Genomic DNA, 14,642 nt, shown 5'->3' on the forward strand with positions numbered 1-14,642 from the left:
TGTATGTGTGTGCATCTGTGTGTGCATGCTTACGTGCGTGTATGTCTGTGTGGGTACGTGTGTGTGTGGGGGTGTGTTTATGTGCTGTATGTGTGTGTGTGGGGGGGTGTGGGGGTGTGTTTATGTGCTGTATGTGTGTGTGTGGGGGTGTGTTTATGTGCTGTATGTGTGTGTGTGTGGGGGTGTGTTTATGTGCTGTATGTGTGTGTGTGGGGGGGTGTGGGGGTGTGTTTATGTGCTGTATGTGTGTGTGTGGGGGGGTGTGGGGGTGTGTTTATGTGCTGTATGTGTGTGTGTGGGGGGGTGTGGGGGTGTGTTTATGTGCTGTATGTGTGTGTGTGGGGGGGTGTGGGGGTGTGTTTATGTGCTGTATGTGTGTGTGGGGGGGTGTGGGGGGGTGTGTTTATGTGCTGTATGTGTGTGTGTGGGGGGGTGTGGGGGTGTGTTTATGTGCTGTATGTGTGTGTGTGGGGGGGTGTGGGGGTGTGTTTATGTGCTGTATGTGTGTGTGGGGGGGTGTGGGGGTGTGTTTATGTGCTGTATGTGTGTGGGGGGGGGTGTGGGGGTGTGTTCATGTGCTGTATGTGTGTGTGTGGGGGGGTGTGGGGGGGTGTGGGGGGGTGTTTATGTGCTGTATGTGTGTGTGTGGGGGGGTGTGGGGGTGTGTTTATGTGCTGTATGTGTGTGTGTGCTCCTCAGGTCTCAGGTGAAGAAGTCTTTGGAGATGGCCTCTACGAAGTTGGGAGCAGACATGAGGATGCCAATGGTGCACAGGATGGTGAACACCGAGAAGGCCATGAGACACAGCCGGTCGATCACCGCCGCCGCAAACTTCCACTCGCTGCACAGAGACTCGTCCTCATCCTGGCTCCGGAAGCGCTTGGCGATGTACCGCACCTCCTCCAGGATCTTGGTGAGGTCCGTCCCCCCGGAGCCTCCAGGGCACAGGCCCCCGCCGGGCCCGGCGCTGCCCAGGGAGGAGAGCCCCACCCTGGGCAACAGCACCTCCTCCTCCCCAGGTCCCACCAGACTGGAGCAGAGCACACCAGCGTCGGGGGAGGTGCTGTAGTGCATGCTGTCCATCCCCCGGAAGCCCAGGTAGAGCATGTTGCCGTTGGAGGGCGTGAGCGCCCCCTGGTGGAGGCTGGTCTCCACGCTGGCCAGGCTGCCACGGGGCTGCTTGTTGTGGCAGGCTGGACGCACGCGCTCCTCCCCCGGACGCTTCATACGCAGGAACCAGGCGCACCAGTTCAGCAGCACCACGCGTGTCTGGAGGCGCAGAGCTCACGTTAAGGCTGGTGCATGTTAGGGCTGGTGCACGTTAGGGCTGGTGCATGTTAGGGCTGGTGCACGTTAAGGCTGGTGCACGTTAAGGCTGGTGCACGTTAGGGCTGGTTCACGTTAGGGCTGGTGCACGTTAGGGCTGGTGCACGTTAGGGCTGGTGCACGTTAGGGCTGGTGCACGTTAAGGCTGGTGCACGTTAGGGCTGGTGCACGTTAGGGCTGGTGCACGTTAAGGCTGGTGCACGTTAGGGCTGGTTCACGTTAAGGCTGGTGCACGTTAGGGCTGGTGCACGTTAGGGCTGGTGCACGTTAGGGCTGGTGCACGTTAAGGCTGGTGCACGTTAGGGCTGGTTCACGTTAAGGCTGGTGCACGTTAGGGCTGGTGCACGTTAGGGCTGGTTCACGTTAGGGCTGGTGCACGTTAGGGCTGGTGCACGTTAAGGCTGGTGCACGTTAGGGCTGGTTCACGTTAAGGCTGGTGCACGTTAAGGCTGGTGCACGTTAGGGCTGGTGCACGTTAAGGCTGGTGCACGTTAAGGCTGGTGCACGTTAGGGCTGGTGCACGTTAGGGCTGGTGCACGTTAGGGCTGGTGCACGTTAGGGCTGGTGCATGTGGGCTGCGCGGGGGGGGTGTACACATGGGTGGGTAGGTCGGGTGAGTGTGTGGTTGGGTGTGTGTGTGAGTGAGTGTGTATCAAATAGTGCATAGTGTGAATGCATGAATAGATACAAGCAGTAAAGTGTGTGTACGTACAGTTTGTCTATTTGCAGTTAAAAAAATGAACACCACTTGTGTGGTAAACCAGGAAACTCTTAGTGGCACCAGACTGAACCACACCTGAAGCATCACAGCTTCAACCATTTTCCTTTTATAACTCAGCTCCTGACACAGTGTGCCCTTCAAGGTTGACCTGTGGCAGTCCCACTTTCTTATAAACACATTTCCATTCCCCTCACGGCTCGCGGCCGACAGCTTACACCCCCTAGCCCCCACGGGATCCTCTCATGTAGAAACGTTAACCTTCAGGGGAAGTCGCTCCATAATGGGATTCTGTGTGTTGGCCGTTCGGTGTTCCGACTGACTTACCCACTTTGGCATTTTGCCTCCGTCTGGGTCGTGATGGTGGTACTGCAACACCAGGACGGTAGCGATGACCGACAAGCCCACGATGACCATGGTGGTGGCAAAGTACTGGGCTGAAACACAGAGTACACAGGCTGCTTCACCTCCACCTCCGCAGGGAGGGAGAGCGGACCACTCTGGTTCTGAACCTCTTTCTAACCTGAAGATGTGAGCTAGTGACGCCAGCAGAGAGACAGCAGAGAGACGCAGCAGAGAGACAGCAAAGAGAGACAGCAGAGAGACAGCAGAGAGACGCAGCAGAGAGACAGCAGAGAGACAGCAGAGAGACGCAGCAGAGACAGCAGAGAGACAGCAGAGAGACAGCAGAGAGACGCAGCAGAGAGACAGCAAAGATAGACAGCAGAGAGACAGCAGAGAGACAGCAGAGAGAGACAGCAGAGAGACGCAGCAGAGAGACAGCAAAGAGAGACAGCAGAGAGACAGCAGAGAGACGCAGCAGAGAGACAGCAGAGAGACGGCAGAGAGACGCAGCAGAGAGACAGTAGAGAGACAGCAGAGAGACAGCAGAGAGACAGCAAAGATAGACAGCAGAGAGACAGCAGAGAGACGCAGCAGAGAGACAGCAGAGAAACAGCAGAGAGACAGCAGAGAGACAGCAGAGAGACGCAGCAGAGACAGCAGAGAGACAGCAGAGAGACAGCAGAGAGACGCAGCAGAGAGACAGCAAAGATAGACAGCAGAGAGACAGCAGAGAGACAGCAGAGAGAGACAGCAGAGAGACGCAGCAGAGAGACAGCAAAGAGAGACAGCAGAGAGACGCAGCAGAGAGACAGCAGAGAGACAGCAGAGAGACGCAGCAGAGAGACAGTAGAGAGACAGCAGAGAGACAGCAGAGAGACAGCAAAGATAGACAGCAGAGAGACAGCAGAGAGACGCAGCAGAGAGACAGCAGAGAGACAGCAGAGAGACAGCAGAGAGAGACAGCAGAGAGACGCAGTAGAGAGACAGCAGAGAGAGACAGCAGAGAGACAGCAGAGAGACGCAGTAGAGAGACAGCAGGGAGACAGCAGAGAGACAGCAGAGAGAGAGACAGCAGAGAGAGAGACAGCAGGGAGACAGCAGAGATAGACAGCAGAGAGACAGCAGAGAGACGCAGCAGAGAGACAGCAGAGAGAGCCAGCAGAGAGAGAAAGCAGAGAGACAGCAGAGACAGCAGAGAGAGAGACAGCAGGGAGACAGCAGAGAGAGACAGCAGAGAGACAGCAGAGAGAGACAGCAGAGAGACAGCAGAGAGAGACAGAAGAGAGACAGCAGAGAGACAGCAGAGAGAGCCAGCAGAGAGAGAAAGCAGAGAGACAGCAGAGACAGCAGAGAGAGAGACAGCAGGGAGACAGCAGAGAGAGACAGCAGAGAGACAGCAGAGAGAGACAGCAGAGAGACAGCAGAGAGAGACAGCAGAGAGACAGCAGAGAGACGCAGCAGAGAGAGACAGCAGAGAGAGACAGCAGAGAGAGACGCAGCAGAGAGAGACAGCAGAGAGAGACAGCAGAGAGACAGCAGAGAGAGACAGCAGAGAGACAGCAGAGAGAGACAGCAGAGAGAGACGCAGCAGAGAGACAGCAGAGAGAGACAGCAGAGAGAGACGCAGCAGAGAGAGACAGCAGAGAGAGACAGCAGAGAGAGGCAGCAGAGAGAGACGCAGCAGAGAGAGACAGCAGAGAGAGACAGCAGAGAGAGACAGCAGAGAAAGACAGCAGAGAGAGACAGCAGAGAGACGCAGCAGAGAGAGACGCAGCAGAGAGAGACAGCAGAGAGAGACAGCAGAGAGAGACAGCAGAGAGACACAGCAGAGAGAGACGCAGCAGAGAGAGACAGCAGAGAGAGAGAGCAGAGAGAGACAGCAGAGACGCAGCAGAGACACAGCTCGCAGCAATGCTGCCGAGAGCCTGGCCTCTAAGTGACTAATAGGTCCGTCAGTCAACTCTGTTTGACCCGTTTGCTTACTAGACTGCAGTTTAATCTTGTTAAGTATTTGCACCCCTCTCAGCAAAAAGCTGTACAGGAGACCTCCCTGAGCAAAATAAAAACTCTAAATTGTAAAAAAAAAATGCCATCTGGGTATGGGGAAGTCTTGTATCCAGGGGAAACGGTTTATATGACTATGGGTGAGGAATCACACTTAGTGTCGGTCCTAGTTTCTCAGGACTAACACTTCCATGTGACACCTTCCTCTCCAGATGCAGAGGGGTGGGAGCAGGAGTGAGGAGGAGAGGAGGAGTGAGGAGGAGGAGAGGAGGATAGGAGGAGTGAGGAGGAGAGGAGGGTAGGAGGAGGGAGGAGGAGAGGAGGAGTGAGGAGGAGAAGAGGAGTGAGGAGGAGAGGAGGAGTGAGGAGGAGAGGAGGAGGAGTGAGGAAGAGAGGAGGAGCAGGAGTGAGGAGGAGTGAGGAGGAGAGGAGTGAGGAGGAGGAGTGAGGAGGAGCAGGAGTGAGGAGGAGGAGTGAGGAGGAGAGGAGGAGCAGGAGTGAGGAGGAGAGGAGGAGTGAGGAGGAGAGGAGGAGGAGTGACGAGGAGGAGTGAGGGGGAGAGGAGGAGCAGGGGTGAGGAGGAGAGGAGGAGTGAGGAGGAGAGGAGGAGGAGTGAGGAGGAGCAGAAGTGAGGAGGAGAGAGGAGGAGAGGAGCAGGAGTGAGGAGGAGCAGGAGTGAGGAGGAGTGAGGAGGAGGAGTGAGGAGGAGCAGGAGTGAGGAGGAGAGGAGGAGTGAGGAGGAGAGGAGGAGTGAGGAGGAGGAGAGGAGGAGCAGGAGTAAGGAGGAGAGGAGGAGGAGGAGTGAGGAGGAGCAGGAGTGAGGAGGAGAGGAGGAGGAGTGAGGAGGAGCAGGAGAAGAGGAGATGAGCAGGAGTGAGGAGGAGAGGAGGAGAGGAGGGAACTCACCTATGAGGGGTACAGAGTCGGATGTGGCGGGCATGATTTCAGCGACCAACAGCATGAAGACCGTGAGAGAGAGCAGCACCGTGATCCCTGAGGGACACAAGCACAGCCCTTTATCCCTCACAGTCACCATCACAGTACAAGCACAGCCCTTTATCCCTCACAGTCACCATCACAGTATAAGGACTACGCAGTGAAATGCCCTTTGCTGACTCCGTAAATGTGCTGATAATAGTAAGTAAATAATAGTAAGTAAAATAAAATAGATATGTATGAATAATTCACCAATTATTCCCAAATGTTGTTCTATGTATTCATATTGTTGCTATAAATATTAACACGAGGAGACAGAAGCAGACAGAAGATGGTAGGAGTCCAGCTGTATTAGAAAGGATGCAGTCCAATTTTCCCCACTAAAGTCCATCCATCCATCCATCATCTTCCGCTTTTCCGGGGGTCGGCTCGCGGGGGCAGCAACCTAAGCAGGGAGGCCCAGACTTCCCTCTCCCCAGCCACTTCCACCAGCTCTTCCTGGGGACCCCGAGGCGTTCCCAGGCCAGCCGAGAGACATAGTCCCTCCAGCGTGTCCTGGGTCTTCCCCGGGGCCTCTTCCCAGTGGGACATGCCCAGAACACCTCACCAGGGAGGCGTCCAGGAGGCATCCTTATCAGATGCCCGAGCCACCTCAACTGGCCCCTCTCGACGCGGAGGAGCAGCGGTTCTACTCTGAGCCCCTCCCGGATGACCGAGCTTCTCACCCTAACTACTACCCCACTAAAGTGTTTTATTTTATAATCAGATGTGTAGAGGGGAACGAGTTTCTGAAGCATTTCAGAAGCAGCCAATCAGAGACATATAATCCAACATTTCTCCTCCTCTTTCTGTCTTCTAAACCCAGGATCAGATGGTTTTAAAGATAACACTGTTAAGTAACAGTCTGTAAGTAGGAAGTCCTTCACCCAGCAGTGAGTCTGTCTGCAGAGCTGCAGCCTCTAAAGTTTCCTAATGAACTCCTCCAATCAATAAAACAGGCCAATACAAGGAACAAGATGGATAGATCACATTATTCTCATTAACAGCTGTTTGCTTACACCTCTGAGTCAGTAGATATCACTGGAAGTCCCACTATGGTACTGGTGGAGCCTATGACACACACACACACACAATCACATACTCACACACAATCACACACACAATCACACACAGACAGACACACTCACACTATGCCACATACACATACAATCTCGCACATATTCACACACAATGCGACACACACATACAAGCACACACTCACACACACACACACAATGCCACACACACACTCACACACACACACTCACACACAATCCACCCTCGTGACATACCGGTTTGATCCAGAACATCAAAAGGTTGGAGAGTGTTCAGATGTATTCTGGGCCAGGTCCATGTGTAGCTCTCCTGTCATGAGCTAAGCCCTCCAGCCCTCCAGCCCTCTATCCCTCCAGCCTCCCAGCCCTCCCCTGCCTGCATCTGAATATTTCACCTGAGACAGGTATCGATTCCAGCTGACTGTTCTGCAGCCTGGGGTCCGGGACACACAGGGAGCAGATGTCTAAACCTCCTCATTAAACTAACCTCATATCGAGTGTTCTGAAATCCTGTTTATCAAAGTACCTCAATTATCAATAATTCCTAAACAAGTGGGTGAATTGTTATTGCTAACAAGATCTGCATGTAAATTAAATATTAATGAAACATCTAAATCCTTAGTGCTCTATTACTGGAGCATGAACCCAGGAAGCTAAATCTGCCTGTAGAGTTTAGATACACGCACACACGCACTCACACACACACACACATGGACTCACACACACACACGTGCACACGTCATACACCATCAGTCATTCAAAACCTTTTTTCCACAAACTATCCAGAATCTCAGGATCTCAGTCTGGGCAGCAAACAAAGTCTGAAAGTCTTATTACATCTGAGCGAAAGTCTGCAGTTGGCAGCAGGTCTGGACTGGGACTGAAAAACAGCCCAGGACTTTGAAACGCAGACTGGCCCACGACCGTGTATTATTATTATATGTATATATATTTTTTGCATTATCCCGCGGCCGTTTGACCGGCCGTTCGGGAAATCTCCCGACTCTCCCGACAGCCAGTCCGCCCCTGGTTGGCAGTCTACAGTGTCAGGGCCCAAAATGTACGTTTGCATCAACATTATGTGACCAACACCATCTGTCTGTAAGCTTTTCGTAATAATAATAAAAAACATTGCTTGTTTAGCTGTCCTTATTATCCTTATTGTGTTGTATTGGTGCATGTATCCCTAAAGCTCCAGGCTGTAGTGAAGGAGGTCTACCCCACAGGGTATCCCTAAAGCTCCAGGCTGTAGTGAAGGAGTTCTACCCCACAGGGTGTCCCTAAAGCTCCAGGCTGTAGTGAAGGAGGTCTACCCCACAGGGTGTCCCTAAAGCTCAGGGCTGTAGTGAAGGAGGTCTACCCCACAGGGTGTCCCTAAAGCTCAGGGCTGTAGTGAAGGAGGTCTACCCCACAGGGTGTCCCTAAAGCTCAGGGCTGTAGTGAAGGAGGTCTACCCCACAGGGTGTCCCTAAAGCTCAGGGCTGTAGTGAAGGAGGTCTACCCCACAGGGTGTCCCTAAAGCTCAGGGCTGTAGTGAAGGAGGTCTACCCCACAGGGTGTCCCTAAAGCTCAGGGCTGTAGTGAAGGAGGTCTACCCCACAGGGTATCCCTAAAGCTCAGGGCTGTAGTGAAGGAGGTCTACCCCACAGGGTATCCCTAAAGCTCAGGGCTGTAGTGAAGGAGGTCTACCCCACAGGGTGTCCCTAAAGCTCAGGGCTGTAGTGAAGGAGGTCTACCCCACAGGGTGTCCCTAAAGCTCAGGGCTGTAGTGAAGGAGGTCTACCCCACAGGGTATCCCTAAAGCTCCAGGCTGTAGTGAAGGAGGTCTACCCCACAGGGTGTCCAGTGGGCTGTGCTTGTGACCAGCGCCATGTACCTCAGAGGTTTCAAATAGTTATATTTACTGTGTGAGTGTGCGTTCACTCATGTAGTGTGTATATGAGTGACTATGTATATGTATATAGTATATATGTATATAGTGTATAGTATATATGACTTAATAATGTATTATTATCTACCCTGTACTTCGCTTTGAATACAAATCAGCTGCTAAATCAATACAGTCCTGTCATCTTTGGTCTGGGGTTCTGACATGCGGGGTGCATTCAGATCAAGCCTTGTGATGTCCTCCTCCTCTGTGATGAGATGAGATACGCCCTTTAACTGTGCAGGTGGACAGCGTTGTCATAGCTCTGTATGTGAATACTGTAGCCTCAGCCTCTACGGAGGCATCTGATTAAAGGGGAAGGTGGAATCTGATCAGATCCAGCTACGGTAACACAACTACCCAGCCTGAAACATTGGATTTAGCATACCGAACGTGAATTAATTAACAAATAAAAAATGTATCTGTGGTGGAATTCCTCACAAATTCAGACAGGACTACATCCATCTCCCCAGTCTTCAGCCACCTAGTGTTTCTGTCAGACTACATCCATCTCCCCAGTCTTCAGCCACCTAGTGTTTCTGTCAGACTACATCCATCTCCCCAGTCTTCAGCCACCTAGTGTTTCTGTCAGACTACATCCATCTCCCCAGTCTTCAGCCACCTAGTGTTTCTGTCAGACTACATCCATCTCCCCAGTCTTCAGCCACCTAGTGTTTCTGTCAGACTACATCCATCTCCCCAGTCTTCAGCCACCTAGTGTTTCTGTCAGACTACATCCATCTCCCCAGTCTTCAGCCACCTAGTGTTTCTGTCAGACTACATCCATCTCCCCAGTCTTCAGCCACCTAGTGTTTCTGAGTCTTCAGCCACCGTGTGTTTCTGTCAGGCTTGATATTCTATTCTCGTTCCTGTTTCCAGCTGGTGCTGGGAACAGGAGAGCAGAGCTGAGCGTGTCTCACCCAGAGAGATCTTCTCCCCGGAGTCAGCAGGCAGCAGGAAGACCAGCAGGGCCAGGGTGGAGATGAGCACGCAGGGGATGAGGAGGTTCAGGCCGTAGTACAGCGTCCGACGCCGCATCACCACGGTGAACGTCACGTCAGGGTACGGCTCCTTGCAGCAGTCGTAGAAACGCTCGCTCCTACGCCCCGGGACCTCTGGGGAACACACACACACGTATACAGTATGTATATACACACACACACACACACATGTATACAGTATGTATATATATATACACACACACACGTGTATACAGTATGTATATACACACACACACACACACATGTATACAGTATGTATATACACACACACACACACACATGTATACAGTATGTATATACACACACACACACACACATGTATACAGTATGTATATATATATACACACACACACGTGTATGCAGTATATATATATATATATACACACACACACAATCACACACATATATACAGTATAAATACACACAAACAAACAGAATATACATACAAATGTAAAGTACATAGCTATATACAAAAACAGACACACAAATACACACACACAAACATACACATTTATACATACACAGAGAAAGTGAAGACAACTGTTATTGCACCCTTCTAATCACCGAGACAACAGATTAAAACATTCCGTGTTGTTAACACAGTCTCCTGCTGCTGTGCTCTTTCTGCTTCTCTCAGAACATTGGCTTAGGTTTCACATAAGGCCATAGAAGGGTTAGAAGGGAATAATCGAGCATGTGGCTGGTGAAATGGCCAACATGCCTCCTGCTATTTTCAATTAAGTGGAGTCTTACGCCCCATTGGCTGAGCGTGTCTCCAGAGAGTGCCTTACATCCTCCTTCTCCTGGTTTCTGCTACAGCCCTCCTCCTCCTCCACCCCTTCTCTGCTACAGCCCTCCTCCTCCCCCTCCTCCACCCCTTCTCTGCTACAGCCCTCCTCCTCCCCCTCTCTGCTACAGCCCTCCTCCACCCCTTCTCTGCTACAGCCCTCCTCCTCCCCCTCTCTGCTACAGCCCTCCTCCTCCCCCTCCTCCTCCCCCTCTCTGCTACAGCCCTCCTCCTCCCCCTCTCTGCTACAGCCCTCCTCCTCCCCCTCCTCCACCCCTTCTCTGCTACAGCCCTCCTCCTCCCCCTCTCTGCTACAGCCCTCCTCCTCCCCCTCCTCCTCCCCCTCTCTGCTACAGCCCTCCTCCTCCCCCTCTCTGCTACAGCCCTCCTCCTCCCCCTCTCTGCTACAGCCCTCCTCCTCCCCCTCTCTGCTACAGCCCTCCTCCCTCCCTCTGTTTGTCCAGGCGTTCCTGATAACAAATCGGGGTCCCTCTCCATCCCCAGGGACCTGTAACCAGGGCTGCACCAATCATTAACCAGCAGCAGGCTTCCTCCTTCAGGCTGGAGTAGAGGAAGCCAGCCGAGGCATGCAGGACCGGGCCCTTTACCCTCCTTTAACCAGAGTGTGGATGCAGAACCGGGCCCTGCACTTCTTTAACGAGTGTGGATGCAGGGCTAACGAGACAGATCATAAACCAAGACAACCAGCCTCTCCGGTCTTCAAGAAGGGACACGTGTTTTAATGACATGCTGCGAGAGGCCAAGATCCAATATCAACTTGGGGGGGGGGGATTACATTGACATTTTCAGTTCCTGCAGGGGGACACACACCAATAGTTGTGCTGTAACACATTGACTATGTTAAACTTATAATAAGTGTTTTTGTGTCTACAATCAGCACCTTTACTGCATATTATTAATATTTAAATTACTTACTTATGTTTACAGAGAAATATTGTTGGGGGACAAATCTTATTTTCCTCAGGGTTGGGGGTGTGTGAGAGAAGGACGATCAGAGGACGTAGATGTAGCTGTAGCTGTTTAAAGCTACATGTCAGATTGTGATGTAACCCTGAAGGAGAGCTTCTCTGCTGACGGCTACCTCACGACATTCAGCTAACTGACATTCAGAGCTGAGGTGAACAGGGAAGGTTTCGGAAACCAAATATCACATTGCTCAGCAAGCTTGATTTCATAATCCAAATGCTTGACTGGGCAGAACGAGCCGGGAGATGAATATTCGAGCTCTCCTTCCCCCCTTCTGGGTTAACAAGCTCAGCACTGGCATCTGCAGACCTCTCCCCAGCAGGGCCAAACCTCTCCCCAGCAGGGCCAAACCTCTCCCCATCAGGGCCAAACCTCTCCCCATCAGGGCCAAACCTCTCCCCAGCAGGGCCAAACCTCTCCCCATCAGGGCCAAACCTCTCCCCATCAGGGCCAAACCTCTCCCCATCAGGGCCAAACCTCTCCCCAGCAGGGCCAAACCTCTCCCCAGCAGGGCCAAACCTCTCCCCATCAGGGCCAAACCTCTCCCCAGCAGGGCCAAACCTCTCCCCATCAGGGCCAAACCTCTCCCCATCAGGGCCAAACCTCTCCCCAGCAGGGCCAAACCTCTCCCCATCAGGGCCAAACCACTCCCCATCAGGGCCAAACCTCTCCCCAGCAGGGCCAAACCTCTCCCCATCAGGGCCAAACCTCTCCCCATCAGGGCCAAACCTCTCCCCAGCAGGGCCAAACCTCTCCCCATCAGGGCCAAACCTCTCCCCATCAGGGCCAAACCTCTCCCCAGCAGGGCCAAACCTCTCCCCATCAGGGCCAAACCTCTCCCCATCAGGGCCAAAGCTCTCCCCATCAGGGCCAAACCTCTCCCCATCAGGGCCAAACCTCTCCCCAGCAGGGCCAAAGCTCTCCCCAGCAGGGCCAAACCTCTCCCCATCAGGGCCAAACCTCTCCCCAGCAGGGCCAAACCTCTCCCCATCAGGGCCAAACCTCTCCCCAGCAGGGCCAAAGCTCTCCCCAGCAGGGCCAAACCTCTCCCCAGCAGGGCCAAACCTCTCCCCATCAGGGCCAAACCTCTCCCCATCAGGGCCAAACCTCTCCCCATCAGGGCCAAACCTCTCCCCAGCAGGGCCAAAGCTCTCCCCAGCAGGGCCAAACCTCTCCCCAGCAGGGCCAAAGCTCTCCCCATCAGGGCCAAACCTCTCCCCATCAGGGCCAAACCTCTCCCCAGCAGGGCCAAACCTCTCCCCATCAGGGCCAAAGCTCTCCCCAGCAGGGCCAAACCTCTCCCCAGCAGGGCCAAACCTCTCCCCAGCAGGGCCAAAGCTCTCCCCAGCAGGGCCAAACCTCTCCCCATCAGGGCCAAACCTCTCCCCAGCAGGGCCAAAGCTCTCCCCAGCAGGGCCAAACCTCTCCCCAGCAGGGCCAAACCTCTCCCCATCAGGGCCAAACCTCTCCCCATCAGGGCCAAACCTCTCCCCAGCAGGGCCAAACCTCTCCCCAGCAGGGCCAAACCTCTCCCCATCAGGGCCAAACCTCTCCCCAGCAGGGCCAAACCTCTCCCCAGCAGGGCCAAACCTCTCCCCATCAGGGCCAAACCTCTCCCCATCAGGGCCAAACCTCTCCCCATCAGGGCCAAACCTCTCCCCAGCAGGGCCAAACCTCTCCCCATCAGGGCCAAACCTCTCCCCAGCAGGGCCAAACCTCTCCACAGCAGGGCCAAACCTCTCCCCAGCAGGGCCAAACCTCTCCCTGTTGGATATGATGTTTGTTATGTAAATCGTGCTGTTTTCTCCTTCCACTCCCAAACAACCCGCCAAGTTAAGAGGCATCAAAACAAGCATCCTTCTGGAAATAGTTCAGCCATGGCTGTAAGCTGATCCTGCTGGCAGCCAGCTGACACAAGCTGAGCCAGAGATGAGACTGGGTGATGGCAGACCTTTCTTCAATGCAGACAAGTTGTTATGTAAGGTACTCACACACTAAAGCACTGATACTCCTGTACACTCGTACGTCTGAAAGCATCTTAAGAAAACCTTACAATTGAATGTTCTTGACTAGACCTGCTAGATGGAGCACATCCCTGCAGCTTCTCCTGGGAGGAACTCACCAACCAGGTCCCACTCTCCGTTAGCGATGTATCCGGTCACGTCCGCCTCCACCATCTGCAGGTCCAGGGACCAGCCGCCATACGTCCACGAGCCAAACTTGAGGTCACAGCGCTGGACATCGAAGGGAAACCAGCGAACGTCTATGTAGCATGTGCTCTTGAAGATGCCTGCGCAATGGATGTGGGATTGTAAGCAATTGCGTAAAAAAATGTCTTAAAATAATTCTGGTTATATAAACAGGTTGCCAAGCCACAGATTTATCTTAGGCAGGGTGAAAACTGTGAAATAGGAAAAATAATTTTACAAACAAATATACAAAGATTTCTCCTATGATTGTGTGGAATTATCAGAGGGCCAGGAGCACAGCTGTGGGGATGCCAGAGGGGATGATGTAGAGGAGGAGCACAGCTGTGGGGATGCCAGAGGAGGTGATGTAGAGGAGCACAGCTGTGGAGATGCCAGAGGGGATGATGTAGAGGAGGAGCACAGCTGTGGGGATGCCAGAGGAGGTGATGTACAGGAGGAGCACAGCTGTGGGGATGCCAGAGGAGGTGATGTAGAGGAGCACAGCTGTGGGGATGCCAGAGGAGGTGATGTAGAGGAGCACAGCTGTGGGGATGCCAGAGGGGATGATGTAGAGGAGGAGCACAGCTGTGGGGATGCCAGAGGAGGTGATGTACAGGAGGAGCACAGCTGTGGGGATGCCAGAGGAGGTGATGTAGAGGAGAAAGAATGGAGACAAGCCCCTTGATTTACATGCACTGGGTCCCTCCAGTAAGATAAATAGCAGAGAAATTCAATTTGTTCCCAATCACTAAGCGTCTGCAAAGCGCTTCCTCCTGTCTCCTCCTTCATAGCGGCACTTCCTTCTGTGTTGGATGTCTTTCCCCTGCAATAAGGTCTCCCTGGACCTTTGTGAATGGCCTGTTTGAATGAATGGCCCCTCACTGATAGCGGGTTGATCCCTCTGTTTAGCATACACCCTCCTCCCTTCCTCCTCGCAGAAACAGAGATATTCCACTGTCCACTGTCTGTCATCAGGCATGTGTTTGTGACTATTGCTTATTGTCTGATGTTTAACAGTCCAGTGTTTCTCCTTGAGTTCAGGCCTCATCAGCAAGAGGCCAGCAGCGATGGCCCAGGCGAGGGCTGTCCTGGGAGAACCCCTGCTCATGGCAGGTGCTGTAACTCTGGCAGGTACTGACCTTGTGAACCATGGAGGTGGGACAATACTGGGTCACCAAGACAGATTAGCAAACCGGCGAGGAGGAGGAGGGGTGGGAGGAGGAGGAAGGCTGGGGTAAGTAGGAGGTTGGGGAGGAGGAAGGCTGGGGTAAGTAGGAGGTTAAGGAGGAGGAAGGCTGGGGTAAGTAGGAGGTTATGGAGGAGGAAGG

General features: G+C 53.3%; 1 protein-coding gene across 1 annotated transcript in view; it reads right to left on the reverse strand.

Annotated features, from left to right (window-relative positions):
* Positions 1 to 654: 654 nt before the first annotated feature.
* The window catches only part of LOC134021740 (neuronal acetylcholine receptor subunit alpha-7), a 29,151-nt gene continuing 15,163 nt past the window's right edge, over positions 655 to 14,642 (reverse strand). Inside the window, exons 6-10 of the mRNA XM_062462845.1 lie at positions 13,248 to 13,415; positions 9,271 to 9,465; positions 5,300 to 5,386; positions 2,372 to 2,481; positions 655 to 1,269 (exon numbers count right to left, since the gene is read on the reverse strand). Of these exons, the coding sequence (XP_062318829.1) occupies positions 703 to 1,269; positions 2,372 to 2,481; positions 5,300 to 5,386; positions 9,271 to 9,465; positions 13,248 to 13,415 (1,127 nt within the window). The 3' untranslated portion in view covers positions 655 to 702. The remainder of the gene's footprint in view (positions 1,270 to 2,371; positions 2,482 to 5,299; positions 5,387 to 9,270; positions 9,466 to 13,247; positions 13,416 to 14,642) is intronic.

Source organism: Osmerus eperlanus, chromosome 5 (assembly GCF_963692335.1).
Source record: "Osmerus eperlanus chromosome 5, fOsmEpe2.1, whole genome shotgun sequence".
Taxonomy (NCBI): domain Eukaryota; kingdom Metazoa; phylum Chordata; class Actinopteri; order Osmeriformes; family Osmeridae; genus Osmerus; species Osmerus eperlanus.